The sequence below is a fragment of the Diadema setosum genome, chromosome 3 (genome assembly GCF_964275005.1).
Source record: "Diadema setosum chromosome 3, eeDiaSeto1, whole genome shotgun sequence".
NCBI lineage: Eukaryota > Metazoa > Echinodermata > Echinoidea > Diadematoida > Diadematidae > Diadema > Diadema setosum.
Genome location: NC_092687.1, coordinates 43,893,878 through 43,914,063, shown reverse-complemented (window position 1 = coordinate 43,914,063; position 20,186 = coordinate 43,893,878). Strand labels below are relative to the sequence as shown.

Sequence of the window (20,186 nt, the reverse complement as noted above, 5' to 3'; positions counted from 1 at the left end):
GAGTAAAACTACTTTCCTCACACAATGCATCAATTCTCTTTAATCTTTTTAACACAGAACTGTAATAGAAACATGAGACACAATAGATAATTTTTCCACTTTGTGTATACTTGTAAGTCATGTTTAATGCAAACATATATATCAAAATAGTGTATACACATGATAATATTTACTACACCAAGTTTGTGCAAGCAGCATATTGCATACATATGAAATAAGTATGTACAATTTTGTAATGTCCATCTCTAGAATAAAAACAAAGTTTTTGTGCGTCTTTTCATGCAGAGGAATGAAATGTGAACTTTGCATCACAAAACGTACAAACATAAAAACGTGCAAAAATATGTTAACCATCATGTTTGTACAATTTCATAAAGACATTCAAATCTTGAAAGAACAATTCATTTGCCACGAAGGGAATCACAATAATGCAAAAGACTGATTTACATTATTTTCTTCTTTTTTTTTTCTTTTAGTTTCATGTATAAATTAGTTTTAAAAAAAAAGGTTTGTTTTTGACATCCAAAAATCACAACTGATGCTTGGAAAACATAGCAATATGATGCAAACTGGACTTGTAAGTACTGAAATGCAATCAAGAGGAATATGTGATTTTATACCTCATTATAAAATTTTCAAGGGAAATAATATTCTGGTATGTTTGAATTTCCATAATTGCACAATATTAGCAAACTGACACATTGCTAACATGGAATATTACATGGCTTGAGAGTCGTAGCGAAATTCATACTCCATGGAACAGCTACAAAAGATTGAACATGCAAAGATTTAAAAAGATATTTGAATTTGTACCAAAAATATAAATTCAATATATTAAAGTAGTTTCATCCACAACTTATGAACATGTTCACTTCACCAATATCGCCAAAATCAAACGAAGACATGATAATTGTAATTGCACCACAGCTTGAATTCATACGAGTAGATCAGAAATGATTTGCATTTTTTCATATGGCTGCTATGGAGAAAAAAAAAAAATTAATATTTGTTAGCAAGCAACCATGGGTGATATTCTGAAATCCTTCCTAGGAAGAAATTTCTTCCTAAGTCAGGATTTTTTCCTAAGTGGTATTCTGAAAATATTCCTAAGTTTCTTCCTAATTCTGTTCATAAGTTTTTTCCTAGACTTAGGAAGAAACTTGAAAGGGGCCGGAGTATGCAAATTTCTGACTTTATAGGAAGAAGTTGGTATTCTCGAATGCACTTAGGAAAGAATTTTATGAAAATATTTAGAAAAGCTCCACCCCTGTCCTAAGTACGTTGTTAAGAATAGCAAACTGCAAGCATCGTGATAGGCGCACTTGTCAGTAACTGTGCGCACATGTACTTTGATGCGCGAAATGAGCATGAGAAAGGGGATGTGCCGCACACACGTGTATTTGACCCTACGTCATAATAATATGCGATTGTCATTGGTAAGTTCCTTATGAGACGGCATTTCATATTGGCTAATAAGAAAGGACGTGGGCGGGAGAAGGATGGCCTAATTTGCATTAAGAAGTGCCTAGGGAGAACTTTCAGAATACCAATTCTGTCTTTCCTAGGCACTTCCTAAGTTTCTGACTTAGGAAGAAACTTAGGAAGAAACTTAGGAAGATTTTCAGAATACCACCCCATGTGACCAACACTTGAAAGCCCGTTCAAAAGGACTATGCAATGAGCATACAGCAAATTGTTGATAGGGACAAAACTGTTGCAGCCATGCACAGAACTTGATCCCTGGACTATTGTTACATTTAGTTGGGTATGATTGCTTCATCTATCAAGTACGGATAACCTTTATCTGCTTTGATAACCCGTTGAGGACGGACTGATTTTGCTATGACACGCTTTTCCCATAGACACCTGCCCGAGTATATGGGGTCATCCCACTTTAAAAAAAAAAAAAATTGACACCAATGAGACATCACAGCCCACGAGTTCAACACTGATAACAGGTCCATGAGTCATACAGCCCATGAGTTCGACACTAGGTAAAAACAGCTCACGAGTTCAGTAGATACAACACAGGGCTTAATGTGGGTGTCAGTCTCGTGGGCCTTGTTAGCCGAGTGTCGAACTCATGGGCTGTATGACTCGTGACCTGTATAACTCATGGGCAGCATGACTCGTGAGCTGAATGACTTGTAGGTGTTGGTCATGTGACATGAACCCGAGTATAGAGATTTTTCTCCTCTCAACCACTAGAGGGCAAACTATATAATGGTGTCTGAGATTTCATGGGGGCTGCCATTATGGTACCCACTTATTAATGGCAGACTTTTTGCATAGTGAAGTAACATTTTTACAGCGCGTATTTTGAGCTTTTGAACTTTTATGCGACTACGCACTTCTAGATTTGGCTGCTCCTCGTTTGCTCGTTTGCTAGCGTGTTAGCACGAGGGGTGAGCCTACAGCCTCGTTGTCATCCAGTGCTTCCCGTGCGCTCACAAAACAATAGTACAAGGCGTATTCATACTCCGCACTCTAGTACTTACTGGGAAAAAACTCTCTGATATAAGACCACACATAGCCATAGAATCTTGAGTGGAGCAGACCATTGAATACCGATGAGCGTACGCTTTGGAGCATGTATTCACTGACTGGTACTATCTGTTCTTTTTTGAAAGCACCCCAATAGTCAGCAAATGAATGGGGCCCTCACAAATCCCAATGCTACTTGGTTTTTTATCCTTTGCTCTTTGATACACAGTCATCAGGGGCAGATCCAGGAATTTCGTAAAGGGGGGGGGGGTGCAAAGAATACTTTTGGTGGTACTTCCGGCTTTCATTTTATTTTGTTCCTTTTATTTTTTATTTTTTTGACAAAAAAGTAAAGAGGGAGCGCGCACCCCCCCCCCCCCCCCCCCATGGATCCGCCACTGGTCATTGACTACATTATGTCTTCATAAAACAAAAACTTGATTTCTATTGACAAACTGCTAGTAATAGACCTATTGTCGTCACAAAATCAGAGACAACAAATACGAAAAGTTATCAGAGACTGTTACCTACAAATGTAGCTTCATGACAATTATCTTCCATCTTTCATAAATGAAAGTAAGAGCAACAGCAGCAAAATACTTCCAGTGCATTGTTACACAATAGCTGTAGCAATACAGTGTTCCATTAACGACAAGGAAATTTGTCATACACCACTCTCAGAATATCAAATACTACTACATTATGTACGTCTTAAAAATTATTTCAGTACTACAGACTGTACTTATGATTGAACCCATTCCTTCCGCAATTCTCTGAATGCCTCAAATGCCCCCAAACAAGATTCTTTTCGCCCGTCGACAGAGAGCAGACAGGTTGGTAGTCAAGCGGTACGTGTATACCCTTTCTACGGTCAACTACATGTGCCATCAAACAATGAAAATATCGATCGGGCGTGAGGTATGAATAGAGCGTGCGCTGATGGGCTCACAGACTCTTTTGTTCTACACAAAACCAGGTACCTGAATGGGATGACTGAGGTCAGCAAACAGAGAAATAATAATAATAATAATAATAATAATAATAATAATAATAATAATAATAATAATAATAATAATAATAATAATAATAATAATAATAATGATAATATGAACACTTGTAAAGCGCCGGTATCCATCATGAATAGATGCTCATGGCACAAGAAAGAGAAGCAGAAAGAAAATACCAGTGAAAAAGAGGTATGAGAAAAGGAAATCTACATTGTACTGGGCTCAGCTTTAATCGATATGTACATGTTCATATGAGTTTTATAGCCAAACAAGCGGAAACTATATCAGAAAAAAAGTAGATAACACTGTGATACACGCATTTTTCCAACAGAAAAAAATAAAAATTATGGTGATAGGATAAACTCCTATCTTTTTATCAAACAAATTTTCTTGGCACTATAATACAAAGAAACATGAATTTAGGCCACGAAAGCAAGCACTCTAGTCTTCATCTTGGGAACAATGCAAATGATCGATTAGCCATGAGATGTAAATAGTGTAAATAGAGCGCGGGCTGGGTTCTTTTGTTGTACACTATAATGGCACCCACATGGGATCAGCGAAAGTCAAAATCAAGTGAGCTCAGGATTGACTGCAGCTATGTACATCTTCACACAACTTTTATAGCAAAACAAGTGCACTACCTTATTGGAAAAGGTTAGACAGAAATATAGAGTTTTGATACAGAAAAATAACAGATATTGATAGAAGAAGCTCTAATTTTTTGATCAAAGTCAAATTGCTTGCGAGCATAACACAAATAAAAATGAATTTAGGCCACAAATGCAGGCACTCTTGCATATGTCTCCACAAAGAATGGTAAAGAACAGTTGCAAGTACGTACCATGTGATATACATACAATCCACAAGAGTGTGATTCTTTCAGCATGATAACAGTTTAAATACATTCTACCTACATAAGTTCCGGGTATAACAATATTGCAAGTATCACGCACACTATATTATGTCCTGTCTACTCCACAAAGCGGATTAAGTGTGTGATGACAATAATATGAACTATGAGTACACTGTAAACACATTGTCACGCCACCATGAATATTTGGTAAATGAGCACGTTTGCACGACGTTAACATTGCACTATTTCAGGAATACCGATAACGACAATCAAGATTTCAGAATACTATGCAAGATGTCAAAAACACTTTCAAGAAGACTAAACCATGTCATCTTGTCTTTTTGTTTAGTCTCATTCCTTTTGTGCATTTTCAGATAACAGAACTAATTCATACAAGAGAATTAGTGACCCATTACAATCTAAGGTATGAGATTTCTTCAATTTGTCTCCATCTGTACAAATGAACTTTGTAAAATTGCAACTGCTGATCTACATTTGTAACAAACATATCGGAAAATGGGAACCGGCGGGAATCAAACCTGTCATCTACTGCTTTCCAGGCAGAAACACTACCACCAGGCTGTCCCTGGTTGCCGGCAGTGACACGATGAACTTGGAAGAAATAGCCAAGCTCTGAAATTCCAACACTGTTACCCTTTCTACCCCACTGCTTAATAGCCTGTTGCTTTCATTACAATCTTCTCTACTTTTTTTTTTCAAATGTAAGGAATACAGCAGTCTTTCCACATAGCTCTTTGCAAGTAATGGAACTTAAAAGCAGCAGTTTACCATAAAAGAAGTAATAATCTTTGAATCCCCTTTTAAGTATAATAAAAGAAACAACAGTAGTAAATGTTGAAGGAAAAAACAACAACTATAGTCTCACATTACAGACGTTTTGTCACTACAAGAGGAAAATGAGAGCAACAATTGTGCGAATGCAGATCTGTATGACTTTGTCTAGGAATAGCTCAAGTGAGAAGAAAAGGAATCGTCATCCCGCTGTGTCATCACTTGTGGAGTTCGTCATTGAGGGCGCACAGCTGCTTCAGGAATCCACTGTTTGGTCCGATCTCCCTCTTCTCCCTGACGGTCTTTACCGCCTCCTGGACCGTCATGCCGCGGCGGAGCATCAGGTACGCCACGGCAACAGAGGCGGAGCGGCTGAAGCCCTGCACGCAGTGGACCAGCACCTTCCCTGCGGAGAATCAATGAGGAATTAGTTTCACAATCATTATTGCACATGTGCAGTGATTTACACCACAACCAGTTCAAACTTGCTGAATTCTCCAAAGTAACTCATACATTCAGGATTTAAAAAAAAAAAAAACAAGGAAAAGTAGAAATTACGCGGTGCGTAATATATGTCCCCGCCGGAAGTAGCATTTAGTAGCAAAATGTACAATATAGGTAAAAAGATGAAGGTCAAAGGTCAAAGAAGTCAAAGGTCAAAATTCTATGTAGAAGTTTTGAAGCCCTCACCTAGTGCCATCACATAAAGCTAACGGAATCGAAATCGGGTTAGAAATGGCGAAGGAGTAGCATTTTGTAGCCAATGTACAATATAGGTAAAAAAAATCAAGGTCAAAGGTCAAAGAAGTCAAAGGTCAAAATTCTGTGTAGAAGTTTTGAAGCCCTCACCTAGTGCCATCACATAAAGCAAACGGAATCGAAATCGGGTTAGAAATGGCGAAGGAGTAGCATTTGGTAGCAAAATGTACAATACAGGTCAAAAATCAAGGTCAAAGGTCAAAGAAGTCAAAGGTCAAAATTCTGTGTAGAAGTTTTGAAGCCCTCACCTAGTGCCATCACTTAAAGCAAACGGAATTGTAATCGGGTTACAAATGGCGAAGGAGTAGCATTTTGTAGGCAATGTACAATATAGGTCAAAAATCAAGGTCAAAGGTCAAAGAAGTCAAAGGTCAAAATTCTGTGTAGAAGTTTTGAAGCCCTCACCTAGTGCCATCATATAAAGCAAACGGAATCAAAATCGGGTTAGAAATGGCGAAGGAGTAGCATTTTGAAGCAAAATGTACAATATAGGTCAAAGGTCAAGGTCAAAGGTCACAACTGAAATTCTGTATAAAAGTTTCAAAGCTCCCATGTAGTGCTATCATATAAAGCAAACAGAATCAAAATCGGGTTAGAAATGGCGAAGGAGTAGCATTTTGAACATTTTGATCACACACGGACGCACACACGGACACACGGACACACGGACGGACGGACACACGGACGGACGGACACACGGACGGACGGACACACGGACACACACACGTACGGAGCCCGTTTCATAGTCCCCTGCTCGAACTCGTTCGGCGGGGACAAAAAAAAAAAATGTGGTGAGGTAACACAACCAGTTCAAACTTGCTGAATTCTCCAAAGTAACTCATACATTCAGGATTTAAAAAAAAAAAAAAAAAAAAATGTGGTGAGGTAACACATTAAGTTTTCTTCTTCTTCTTTTTTTTTTTAAAGCTCACAATAAATTTGTCAGGCATTTACAAAATGTATCAGTTCATACTTGCTGTGTTAGTTTGGTTACAAATTGAATCATGCATTCACGAGGAATACAAAAAAAAATAGTGTCGAGGTAACACTTTTCTTTCTTCTTTTTTAAGCTCACAAAAAAATGTGTCAATCATCTACAAAACATAATTACACAATCATATATATGCGTTAAGAGTAATATGAGTGTAGTCTGCTCCTTATTTTGACTCCAAACAGGAAAAAGCAGAAAATTAAATCAAGAACACAGTCATTAAAGGGGATGGCTAGTAACTGATCAGTGGAAATCAGTGGGAATGCTGGGGGATGATTGTTCCAATCCTTGTGGGATTCATTTAAGAGTACTGTAAACGTCAATATTTTCGCGCGATTAATTTTTCGCGCTGAGCGGCTCGAAAACGTATTCGCGGGTTCTTAAATTCGCGCTCCGCAGCAGGTTACTTTACTGTAGTACACATTCACTGCTTTCATCCAAAGCCTCTGCTACATAGCTTGCTATGCCAGCGTACGACAAGCGACGTAGCGAGCGGCTCGACTGCGAGTACAAGCACTCAAATACGTAGTACAGCTGTGACTCTAGTACCGTAGTCACGGGGGATGCGTGCGGTGCACACATGCATGCTACAGTACACAGCAATCTAGGGTATCGTCTCTTCGCACATCGATGAAGCGCACACAATTATTCATCCCGTTCAAAATGTGCGTAGAAAATTGTGAAGATATATTCGCGCGTTTTTGAATTCGCGCTAGCCGAGCGTAGCGCGAAATCCGCGAAAATTAATGTACCGCGAAAATTTCCACGTTCACAGTACATTATATATCTATTGTTGTGTGAAAATTATTTGATTCAGAATGGTCTCATATTCAAGTAATGTGCAGTTTAAGGCCCTGTCACTGTACAGGCATGCTAACCTGGAAACATTAAATTGCACATTACTTGAATATGAGACCATTCTGAAGCAAATAATTTTCACACAACAATAGATATGTAGAGATAAGATGAAATAAAAAATGTTCATTGAAGGATACCATAGATATAGAGAACCAAGATTAAGTGAATACACAGGTTGTACGGGACTTCGGTCAGGGAAACATGGCAGTACGGAGAGGGCCTAGCCCCAGGATAGAGAAACTTTTGTTTTACCTACAATGCTACCAATGCCTCTCATGATATGTACCTCGCATTGTTGAGTGTTAATAAATGAAAGTACCCAGCCAGCCCGAAGTCTGCAATGAATTATAATGTGCCTCCACAAGATAGATAATGTACTCTTAAATGAATCCCACAAGGACTGGAATAATCATTCCCCAGCATTCCCACTGATCAGTTACTAGCCATCCCCTTTAAAGAACGCTTTTTGTGCTTTGTATGTTGATTGACACATCAGTGTACACACTATCCAAAGTTTCGGGCACAGTCAATTCCATTACGTTTCATTGATACACTTTAACCCATTGAAGACAGGCTGATTTTGCTACAACACGCATTTCCCATAGACACTTGCCCAAGTATACTTGGGACTCAACGGGTTAAGTTACATCAAGGAGGTACCAGGCAAGCACCTAAAGTACCTCCTTGGTTACACAAGTTCTTTTTTGTTTGCACACGGAACTGACTTGGTTTCATATTTTACACTTTTTCACTCTAAATGTGAAATCTGTGATTAAAAGAAAAAGATACTTTGACATCCTGATGAGTATGTACTGTCATGTAATAGACTTGACTTTCATATAAACTGTGTGTTTGTTTGTTTGTTTGTTTGTTTGTTTGTTTGTTTGTTTGTGTGTTTGTTTGTTTGTTTGTTTGTTTGTTAGATCCTGCCACATCAATTGAAATACCATTAAAAGTCCCATCAACTGACAGGGTAAGCCCAGGTGATGCTGAGCAGGTACGAGGGAGCTGTTTTATGCTGCTCAGGCCTGCCAAATCTTCTCAAAATATCAAGCATCTAATTTTATCAGGGATAAAAACAAGAACAGAAAAGGAATGGGATTTGCACAACTAATCTTGTTATATTTTGTGGTGTTAGCTATCTCTGATATCCTCATACAGAGGGAGGAACCTCATAAGAAACAGCTGCTTGGAACCAGAGAAATATTCCTTGATATCTGAGGGAGAAAGACTTAGAGAGACTTAAAGAGTATAAAATGAATGAGACCTACAAAATTACCTTGCTATAGGTATAATACTATCTCACTACATCCGTCCTCCTTAGTTACAGTGAGGTTCCACTCTATAACTGTTAAAATATTTTTCTCATTACCATTTTCTTGGGCCAGAGCTTCATCAATGAATGAAACAGCTGTGTCAAAATGCTGCTTGATGTCCGACGTAGGGAAGTCGGAGACCATGAGACCGCAAAACTTGATGTCCACGTCCTGGTAAAAATGAATGGTGTAGAGAACAGTCTGAATCATTTAGCTCTGACTGCCAGTGATTTGCAATATATCTCTTAAACCCATTGAGGACGAACTGCTTTTGCTATATAACATGCATTTCCCATAGACACCTGCCCAAGTATTGTTAGGACACGTCTTCAACGAGTTAAGATAAAAGATTAATTTTGTTAAGAGAAATAAAACAATCATACTGAATGAAAAATAGCAAAGACCAGAGCTTTTTGTCTTTCCAAGCTGACATCTTTACATAGCTGTTTATTGTTGTTGTTGCTTTTTTCTCTCAAGCTGACACTTATCACAAAAAAGGTTACTCATTGAAAACAAATCATTAGAATACTTCAAAGACAGAAAATGAACATATTTGCACTTTCCTTTTGATTCAAAATCAACAAGCACTCATCCATCCATCCATCCATCCATATATACCACTATCCATTTATTGATTTATTCTTTCATTCCATTAGTAACTTATGGTTCATTCAGTCAGTTATGTTATAATCAATCAATTCATCCATTCAGTCATCTGATTTGATTTCAACCCATTCACAAGACATCATACAGTCTTTTGATAGACTTTGCATCGACATTGCAGGATGTTTTAATTGCAATTGATTGACGTCCATGAAGCGTGATTTATTAATCAGTGGCAATACACACCTGGGTCCTGTTGCATAAAAGTTACTATTGTGGTAACTTTGCCATCCAATGGTAACTACCATGGCATGGGCGTCACCAGGGGGGGTGCGTTGGGTGCGAACGCACCCCCCTTCAGATCCTTAAAAAAAAAAAAAAAAAATCAGTCTGCGAGCGACCTCAACGCCGGACGCTAAATAATTAGTCTTTTCTATTTTTTTTTTTATATTTTGCACCAGGGACAAAAAAAAAAAAAAAAAAAAAAATCGTCGGCAAAAACAATTCGTCGGCAAAAAAAAAAAAAAAAAAAAAAAAAAAAAAAAAAAAAAAATTCGTCGGCAAAAAAAAAAAAAAAAAAATCGTCGGCAAAAAACAATTCGCACCCCTGGTTCTGGCAGCACTGATTTTATACATATTATCTACTAGTATTCTACAGTGTTTACTATTTATCGACCGTACTGTACATCCGTACGATATGGAGCACTTATACACGTTTGCATGTACGTGTGCTTCCTACAAGTATGTAGGGTCTATGTACGTTACTTCTGACCAATCCATATTGCCAGCCCAAGAGCGAGCCTTAGCCTCATTAAAAAAAAAAAAAAAAAAAAAAATGGAAAAAAAAATGCAGGGGCAAGCATATCATTTTGCCCACCCCCCCCCCCCCCCTCCATAATTCCAGAGACGAGAAGATTTTCTTATCTTTTTTTTTGACAGAAAAACAAAAAGTTACTTCCATATAAATATTGGAGGGGCAAGCATATTTTAATTTTGCCCCCCCCCCCCCATAATTAATAATTCCCGAAATGAGATGATTTTCTTGCCTTTTGAAAGAAAAAAGAAAATGTTGCCCCCATAAAAATATTGGAAGACAAGCGCACCATTTGCCCCACCCCAAATAATCATAATTCCCGCGATGAAAAGATTTTCTTGCTTTTTTGTTAGAATTCAAGAAATCTGTCCAATTATTTCACCCAAAAGTAGTGGCGTAACTACGGAGGGGGGGGGGGGGGGTGGGTGCGCCCCCTCCCAATCCGCTGGTAAAAAAAAAAAAAAGAAGACTTACCGAAATAGTAATTCAAGTGTTAGTAAACTGCTTTTGAATGAAAGGGTGATCAAGAAATAACATATTTTTCTATGATTTCTTTTAACCATAATTGAATAGGTATATAGTGTGAAACATTGTTCAAAAAGCCCGGACCCGACAAAAGATTGTGATTCAGCGTGATTCCTGGTTGGCATTCTGCATAATAAGCAGGATGTGCGCAGTGTACTCAGTACATCGAACGAAGAGTCGCTACAATGTTGCGCAATGTGATGTATAATGTACACCTTTGTACCTTACGTGTCTTTCTCTATATAAAAATGTCTTGCATTGCCGATAAAAAGACTTGACCTGGGCTAATTCCTAACTTTTCCATGTACATAATACACACACACAAACAAAAACGCACAATTAGTTTAGGGGATGCTCTAAAGTGCAGATTTTGGACATCCTTCCCCTGCTTGGTCACTTCGACGCCACCTCGCTGGTCATACCTCCCCCAGTCATGAACAGAACCCACACCCTTGACTACCAGTGGCAGATCCAGGGGTAGGGGCGCACCGGGCGTCCCCCCTCCCCTTTAATTTCCTAAGCGAAAAAAAAAAAATGTAATGTAGCTTCAAACGGCAGTTTTTGGACAGTAAAATGTCAAAATTTTCAAGCTCGCTCGCTCCGCTCGCCTGCATTTAGTCGCAATGCCATTTTCCTGAAGTTGCTGCCAGTAATTGCCGGCAGTTGCGCCTGGTGCGCCCCCCTTAATTTCAAAAGCGAAAAAATATAGCTACAAACGGCAGTTTGGGGACTGTAAAATGTCACAATTTTCAAGCTCGCTCGCATTTAAATTCTCCTGATATTGCTGCCAGTAATTGCCAGCAGTTGCGTCCGGTGCGCCCCCTTAATTTCGAAAGCAAAAAAGCTATAGCTTCAAATGGCAGTTTTTGGACTGTAGAATGTCAAAATTTTCAAGCTCGCTCGCATTTAATCTTCATGCCATTCTTCTGATGTTACTGCCAGCAATTGCCTGCAGTTGCGCCCGGTGCGCCCCCCTTAATTTCCAAAGCGAAAAAATATAGCTACAAACGGCAGTTTGTTTTTTTTTACTTGTAAAATGTCAAAATTTTCAAGCGTTATACAATTCACCTGATTTTGCTGCTAGTAATTGCCTGCAGTTGCGCCCGGTGCCCCCCCCCCCCCCTTAATTTCCAAAGCGAAAAAATATGGCTAAGAACGGCAGTTTTTGGACTGTAAAATGTAAAATCTTCAAGCTCGCTCTCTTTGCTCGCTCGCATTTAATCGTTATGCAATTCACCTGATGTTGCTGCCAGTAATTGCCAGCAGTTCCGCCCGGTGCCCCTCTCCCCTTAATTTCCAAAGCGAAAAAATATGGCTAAGAACGGCAGTTTTTGGACTGTAAAATGTAAAATTTTCAAGCTCGCTCGTTCCGCTCGCTCGAATGTAATCATTATGCTCTCCTGATTAGTGCTGCCAGTATTTGCCAGCAGTTGCGCCCGGTGCGCCCCCCCCCCCTTAATTTCCAAAGCAAAAAAAAAAGAATACGGCTACAAACGGCAGTTTGTAAAATGTCAAAATTTTCAAGCTCGCTCGCTCCGCTCGCTCGCATGTAGTCGTTATGCCATTCTCCTGATATCGCTGCCAGTAATTTGGTGTGTCACACCGTCATTGCATAATCCATTTATAGGGGGTACAACCCCCTCCGGCACTTCCACACCCTCCCCCCCCCCCCCACCCTTGCTCGCTCCCTCGTATACTAACATCCCCCCCCCCCCCCCCAAGATAAAATCCTAGCTACGCCGGTGCCCTTTCCCCGCTTGGTTTCCCTCAATAAACAGTCAAAGACTAGGGATTGAGAGCTTCCTATATTCCAAATGTCTGTCCAAAAAATCTCGTAAACATTTAGTGTCAAAACGCACCCCCCTTGAAAAAAAGCTGGTGACGCCCCTGCATGGCAACAATACTCAACAGCCAATCAAAATCAAGAATTCCATGGAAGTTACCACTGGATGGCAAAGTTACCATAATAGTAACTTTTATGCAACGGGCCCCAGATTTATTTCATGGTTGACTGAATTACGACTTACGGCGTAGTCTTCCGCACTGGTGTCGACGTGAAAGAACTTTGCTCCCTGGGCGCAGTTTAAGATGTGTGTAATCCCCAGCTCCTTAAGCTTGTCTTTGTCTCCTGCAACAGTTCTGGCACACAAGGGGTTAAACAATGCAATATCACGGTCCATTAACAATAAAGCAATATCCGCCTCATCAATTCATAGCTAGATGACACAGCTGTATACTTTTTAAACCCATCAACCCTGGGGAGAGGAGTCTGCATTGGCCTTTATTAAACATGCTCAGATTGTATTAAAGTAAAGTCTGTGAACCGGCTGACTGGTCCGAATCTACATATCACAAGTACATGTATATATATAATTTTTTTAATCAAGTTTATTGTTTTCATTTGGTCCATGAACTAAAGAAGTGTAAGAGGTAGTACCTTTTACATGTGGGTGTCAGCTCATTATATAAAACATCTGTTGGCAACACTGTTGTCATATATGTCTTGTCGCACACATTTGAAAGCTAACAAAAATTTGCATTTAAATAGTCCTTCTAATGGAACCAAGCAGAGGCCTGTTGATCCATGGTTACTGTGAAACAAGGTATATTGTTCGTGTGCATTTTAATTTTGCGAATTTCGTGAGAGCCAAGATTCGCGAAATTAAAATGCACATAGTATGAAAGTTCTTGTTTTCAATATACGCATTGAATGTTAGAGACAATTCGCGAAAATTTCATGCCACAAAAAAGGCCGTCGGCTCCAATTCGCAAAAAATTTCATGCCGCAGAAATATCACGTTTTATAGTACTTCCTTTCATTGCTTCCTATTAGTTAAAGCATCCATCACAGGTCTACGGCAATTACCCCCTGGGCAATTACCCCAGACCATTAACCTCTCTGACACTAACCCTAATCCTAATCCCAAACCTAATCCTAACCCTAACCCAAACTCTAACACTAAACCTAACCCTAACGCTATTCTTTACTCTAACCTTATCACTGACTGACCAGTATTTAGCCGGGGTAATTGCCCTGATACGATGTATACTTAACTACCACAAGTACCTCTGTGAATTCCTTTCATTGACTTCAAATACACGTACCTACTGCCTACCAGTTTACTGACCGAGGGTGAATAGATTTCAAGGTGTCTTGGCCCAAGGACACAAGATCTGTGGCAAGACTTGAAACCCTGACCTTCCTGTCTTAAAGAGACTGTACAGTACTGGTTGAGGTGGGGATTCATGTTTTGAACATTCCTAAGTGAGATAATGAAAAGCCTCTTATGAAATATGAAAGAGCATGTAATTTTAAGAAGGATTCAACGTTTATTTGATGAAAATTGGTTTTTAAATGGCTGAGATATCCAAAAAAGTGCTAATAATAAAAGGCGACATGCCACAACTTTATCAGGATCTCTTTGTTTCACCTTGTTTTTGGATATCTCAGCCATTTCAAAACCGATTTTCATCGAATAAACTTTTGATATCCCTTAGATCTGCATGCTCTTTGACATCTCATAGAGTGGTTTCTGAACGTGGTTTCTCAAAACGTTAAAAGCTAAATCCTCACCTTGACCAGAACTGTACACACCCTTTAAGAGCAGAGTGCTATCAACTAAACCAAACATAATCGACCTCTACCAACACAGAGGAACTACGAGATGCAAATGCATCTAAGTGACTTATGATTTACAGTGCATGATATGCTCAGCATCACTTATGTGGCCAAATGAATATCTAAATAATGTGCCATATATTCTACTATTTTTCTTCAGATTTCTTGGATACACACACACATACATTAAAAAAAAAATAATAATGATAAACCTTGAATACCAAGATTCTGTCAATAACGTCATCTGCCAAATCAATGGTAGAATACTGATATTATTTTCCAAAATCAAAAAATGTTTGGAATGCACCTTCCCATAGACAGAGTATAACTTGCAAGTTTCCATGTAAGTTGTAATATTATGACGAACAAAAAACATTGAAGGAAATGCGTATCAAATATGAATCAATATAAGAATGCATTATCACAGCATAGTTTCTTTAAAGTAAGGACAAGTTCACCTTCATAAACATAAGGATTGAGAGAATGCAGCAATATTAGTAGAACACATCAGTAAAAGTTTAAGGAAAATTGGACAATCGATGCAAAAGTTATGAATTCTTTAAATTTTTGTGTTGGAACCGCTGGATGAGGAGACTACTACAGCTTGTGAGTCATATGCGTACAACAGTATAAAGAAAATGTAAAGAAAATTCAACATATTTTCACTTTTTTCGCATAATAAAAGAGCACTTGACTTGCCTCTTTCTAAAGGCAGGGGGAATAATATTACCCATAACATTTGCCGGTAACGAATCGGGGAAACGTGTACTTTTTTTCAAAAGATGAAATTTTGTGAAATTCTCTTTATATTTTCCTTATATTGTTGTACGCATGTGACATCTAAGTTATTCACACACTGCAGTAGTCTTCTCATCCAGCGGTTACTGCACAAAAACTTCAAAAATTCATAACTTTTGAACGGATTGTCCGATTTTCCTCAAACTTTCACTGATGTGTTCTACTAATATTGCTACATTCTCTCAATCCTTATGTTTATGAAGGTGAACTTGTCCTTTAACTTTGAAATTAGTTCAACGGGACTATCAGAACACAAACCACTTCAACAGAGAAACTTGGCACCAATCCAGAAGCAAAGGAATTCATGAAGACCATGGAACTCCACAATGGACAAATTTGTGGCCATCAACATTTTGTTGATGTGTGCAAAGTTCGTCTTGTATCAACAAGTGGGAAACTGGCCTTATTTACTGCCCGAATCTGGCAGAATAAACACAGTAACAAAATTGACGGGCCCTAATTTTTCTTGTTCATCATCAAAATATGTCTGCCAAGATAGGGGAATGAAACCTCATGTGGATTGAGTAGATCAGCAATACTAGCAGAACACGTCATTAAAGTTTGAGGAAAATCAGGCACTCTTTTTTAAAGTGGAATTTTGAAGATTCCGTGCTGCCATTGCTGCATGAGAATATTACAGTACAGCTTCTAATGTAACTGTAGAACAAAATAGGATATTTTTCTTTTGTTCACAAAATTGTATTGTCTTCTTTCTACAAAAATGTATAGTAGTCTAGATCCCTTTAACTTGTTTCTGACATACGAAAAGGGTATAATATTCCCCTGCTTTCTAGAGAGGTATTTTAAAAGTCAAGTGCTCTTTATCATGCAAAAAGGTTAAATTCTGCAGAGTTCTCTTTATGTTTTCTTTACATCACTGTCCACGCATGATGTTACAAAATGCCATTCTAGTCTTGACTTCCAACGATTGGCAGCACTGACACTTTTAAAACTTGAAACTTCTGAATGGATTGTCTGATTCCTTCATAAGCCACTCATATGTTCTGCTTGTCAGTTATAAAATGCATACATGTTGTCAGCATTGGATTGAATAGGGAGTTTTAGATTTGCAGCGCGGACGTTTGAGACGACGCTTGAGCTGGACGTTCTCCTCTTTCCTGCGCCGTGTTGAAAAGTAGCTTTAGATTAATTTAAATACAATTGAAATAAAATGGCGCCACCATATGATCGGTGCATGAAGTAGCTCTCTACGTCGTAAATTGTGTGAATGTAAAAATGGCCCGGAACACATCTGTGAAAACCCAGGCACCCAAGCTATGTAGATCGACTTTGATACGCGATTCTGCATGCTCAGACCAGGTTTTTTTTTCCCTCTGAACGTCCCCGTTGCAAAAATCTAAAGCTCCCTATTAGTACTTGTACTGCACATACTTTCCACCGACGTACACGTTCTCGTAGACTTCATCTATCGGGTTTAGTGGGAGCGAAATGCTCTTTCCTCCTTTCTTCAGCAACTCCTGTAGCTCTTCCACGCTGCATGAAGAGGATGTGGTCGAGGATTCTGTTGCCATGGTAACAAGATGACCTGTATGAGAAAACACCTGTGGATGCAGCAATGCAAATTTACAGCACAAGTATGAAATCAGGAAAATCATTTCTCCAATTTGTCCGAATTTTGACAAAGGGCTCTATACACAAAGCAGGATAATATCAATTCATTTTTCTCCCCAACAAGGAGTAATTTAGTTACCCCATCCAACAGCTATGAAATGGCAAAACAACATTTCCACACATACAGCCTCTTTTCCAGCAATGAGTTCAAAGATTTGCAAAGTTTCAACTCTTTTTATATAATTTGTTTATCTGTTTAATATTTCATGTTTTGCCTTTGAAGGACCAACAGTATCAATGACATCTTGAATGATTCAAATCAATTTCCATAGAGCCCTTATTCGGTGAATAATTTGCATGAAGCAAAACATACATTGTCCTACCATAATATACATGTACAACGATGTATGAACATGGCCAAGCTAGGGCTACATGTAACTTTACATACTGTAGTTTACCCGGTGATCAGGTTGAAGAGTTAGCTTACAATAAAACAAACAGAAATATGTGATTATGTCAATTTTCCAAAAGTTTTGACATCTATTGTTTTGCCATCTCATGGCCACCAAGCTGACACATGTTTGTGGCACTCAGATACAAGTTGTACCTTTAATTGGTTTTAAAGTTTTGGCACATTTCTACATTTTTCTGCTTCATGAAAAGACAGTTATTGTGGGAATAGTGAGCATAACACAAACGACAAATTATTTAATGCTAGGCAGCTTACTGAAATTTACTTTCTATGTACAATTATAGAACCTATTACAGTTCTTCTTCTTCTGAGTAAGTGCAGTCCACCATCTGGTGTATTTTCGCACTGTTTGGCGGGTCTGGTGCGGTGTATGTACAGTGCCATATATAAAATAACTACATGATAACTAAGTGCAGCTAAAAAAAACAGCATTCCCCTTCTATCGGAGCTGGAGTTTCTGCACCTCCTGCCTGAAACTGTCAGTAGAGGTACATTTGATGAGGGCTTCTGGCAGAGAGTTCCACAGCCTTATGGAGTCAGGAAAGAATGATTTCTGGTAGAGTAGGGTTCTTGCAAAGGGTACTTGAAGCTGTTGAGAGTGTCCACGGTTTGATGTTGTTACCGGAAGTAGGTTGGTATGAGGGATGTCTGTGAGTCGGTTGAGGATGCGATACATCACCATCATCTTGAGCTGAGCTCGGCGTTCTTGAAGAGATGGCCACTGGAGTTGGTGCAACATCATTGTCAAGCTACTTGTCCTGTGATAGTCTCCTACAACAAAGCGGGCATATCGACGTTGAACCATTTCCAGCCTCTGGATGTTTTCCTGGGTATGAAGGTCCCAAACTGTGCTAGCATATTCTAGGATGGGACGAACTAATGCCAAGTAGCACAACATTTTGGTTTTTCGAGGGCAAGGTCTGATGTTTCGTTGCAAGAATGCACTGATGCTACTTGCTTTCTTGGTGACAGCTTTTATGTGGGGAGTCCAGTTCATGTTGTTCTTGAGATGGATTCCGAGATATTTGGCTGTGTCTGCTTTTGCCAGGATCTGGCCATGGATGTTGTCGGACCATTGGACAGGTTTCCTCTTGTTTGTGATGGTGAGGACTTGGCACTTGAGGGGGTTGAATTCCATAAGCCAGTCACTCTCCCATTCTTGCAAGGCATCCAGATCCTCTTGCAGGTGTTTTGCGTCGGCCTCTGAGTTGATTCTTCGATAGAGCATGCAGTCATCAGCAAAGAGCCTGACGGTGCAACCGAGCGAGACATACTCAGGGAGGTCAGGGAGTTAGAACTATTTGGTATCATAAAACAGCAACAACAAGAAAATGAAATCAAAACAGTAGGGGTCTGTTTCTTTTTCATCACCCTCTTGTCAAATATCAACCATCAATTCTGTGTATATTCTTTGTTTTGTTCTATTTACAAAGCGCAATTCACCAGGTCATGCCATGTATGGTTTAGAACCTAGATCTATCCTATAGCCAGGCTATAGCATACACACCTGTTGTAGCAAGTGTGTTGAGAGTTCCAATGTCCATGCATGGTGTCATTCATCATGACAATGACTGTTCATGATGATGGTCTAAATCTCTAAGCAAGAGTAAAACCAGAAAAGTTGAGAGAAGAATGACAAGCCATGTTCCCTCTTCTTTAAAATTCCCTCTTGCACACGTAAATGTCATTCAAACTACGAAGTAGATACCACGATAGCCGTAACAATAATCAATCCCAAGCAATACAATTTTACGTATCATAAATTTTGGTTGTTAAGAAAAGACCAATTTGACCCAGAAGAGTCCTTTGCCTGTCCATGTTCAGCAACTGCTGTACAGCGCCACTAGACTTGTGTCCTAATGTGGATTCTTCGTCCTGATGATAACGTCAACGAGAGGCAAATAAGTTATTAACTTTAAATGCCTACTTCCAAGGTATATTTCCAAGGTATTAGCATTACCGCCGTTCACGGCACTCAGTCAACTCCATGGTCTCACCTCGCAAAAACACAACGCGTGGGACTGCAGTAGTACAGATGTATTGCATTGGATCCCGTACAGTCGATCCAAAGTAATTTCTTCGCCGGGCCCGTTAATCTCCTACCCTCTTGAAAAGTAGTGTACATAAACTCGCACGAGTACTCACCACGTCGCCAAAAGTCGATGTTTTGAGAGCTTCCGAGCTACCAAAGTCGCTGGAGCTGGATGTGCTAGTGGTGAGGCGTTGCACCAACGACATGCAATGTACCACAACAAACAGTGTCGATCAACATCACGCAACACACGTCATTTGCTCCACGGTGCGGCTGTAAACACAGGGTGGATTGCGCAACCAGGGCGGTGGGAGGAAACGAGGGGCGTGTCTGATCTTACGTACAACGTAAATCACTGAGGGCGGGGCGTTTAGACGTTGACTGTGCAGGTTAGTAATAATGTTATTACAGCTGCAAAACTGTCTTCAATTCAATTCAATTCAATTCAATTCAATTCAAGTGATATTATTTTACATAAGTAATACAAAGCAATAAACATAACGCTTATATGAGTACATAATATTTAAAGGAACTTTGAATCACATAAGTTTCAACAAAACATGGATACAATATATCAACTTTGGTTTTTAGGTAGATAAACAAGTAAGCAAGCTATTTTGTATAAATTGTATTATGGAAAAGATGAATTCACAAGAGAAGCATAGCTTGTAAAATTTGTAAATTCCTC

The 20,186-nt window shown here is 39.2% G+C and overlaps 2 protein-coding genes across 2 annotated transcripts; both read right to left on the bottom strand.

Annotated features, from left to right (window-relative positions):
* Positions 1-5,357: 5,357 nt before the first annotated feature.
* Positions 5,358-19,656, bottom strand: LOC140226409 (dual specificity protein phosphatase 3-like). The gene is made up of 5 exons (XM_072306884.1): positions 19,612-19,656; positions 16,815-16,984; positions 13,033-13,144; positions 9,120-9,234; positions 5,358-5,545 (listed from the first exon to the last, which is right to left on the bottom strand). The coding sequence occupies exons 2-5, from the start codon at positions 16,952-16,954 to the stop codon at positions 5,358-5,360; spliced, it is 555 nt and encodes a 184-aa protein (XP_072162985.1). The 5' UTR covers positions 16,955-16,984; positions 19,612-19,656.
* Positions 17,906-19,704, bottom strand: LOC140246899 (uncharacterized). Its single transcript, XM_072326224.1, has 3 exons — positions 19,612-19,704; positions 19,277-19,341; positions 17,906-18,713 (listed from the first exon to the last, which is right to left on the bottom strand). Exons 1-3 carry the CDS (start codon positions 19,702-19,704, stop codon positions 17,906-17,908), a joined length of 966 nt encoding a protein of 321 aa, XP_072182325.1.
* Between the last annotated feature and the right edge of the window lie 482 nt (positions 19,705-20,186).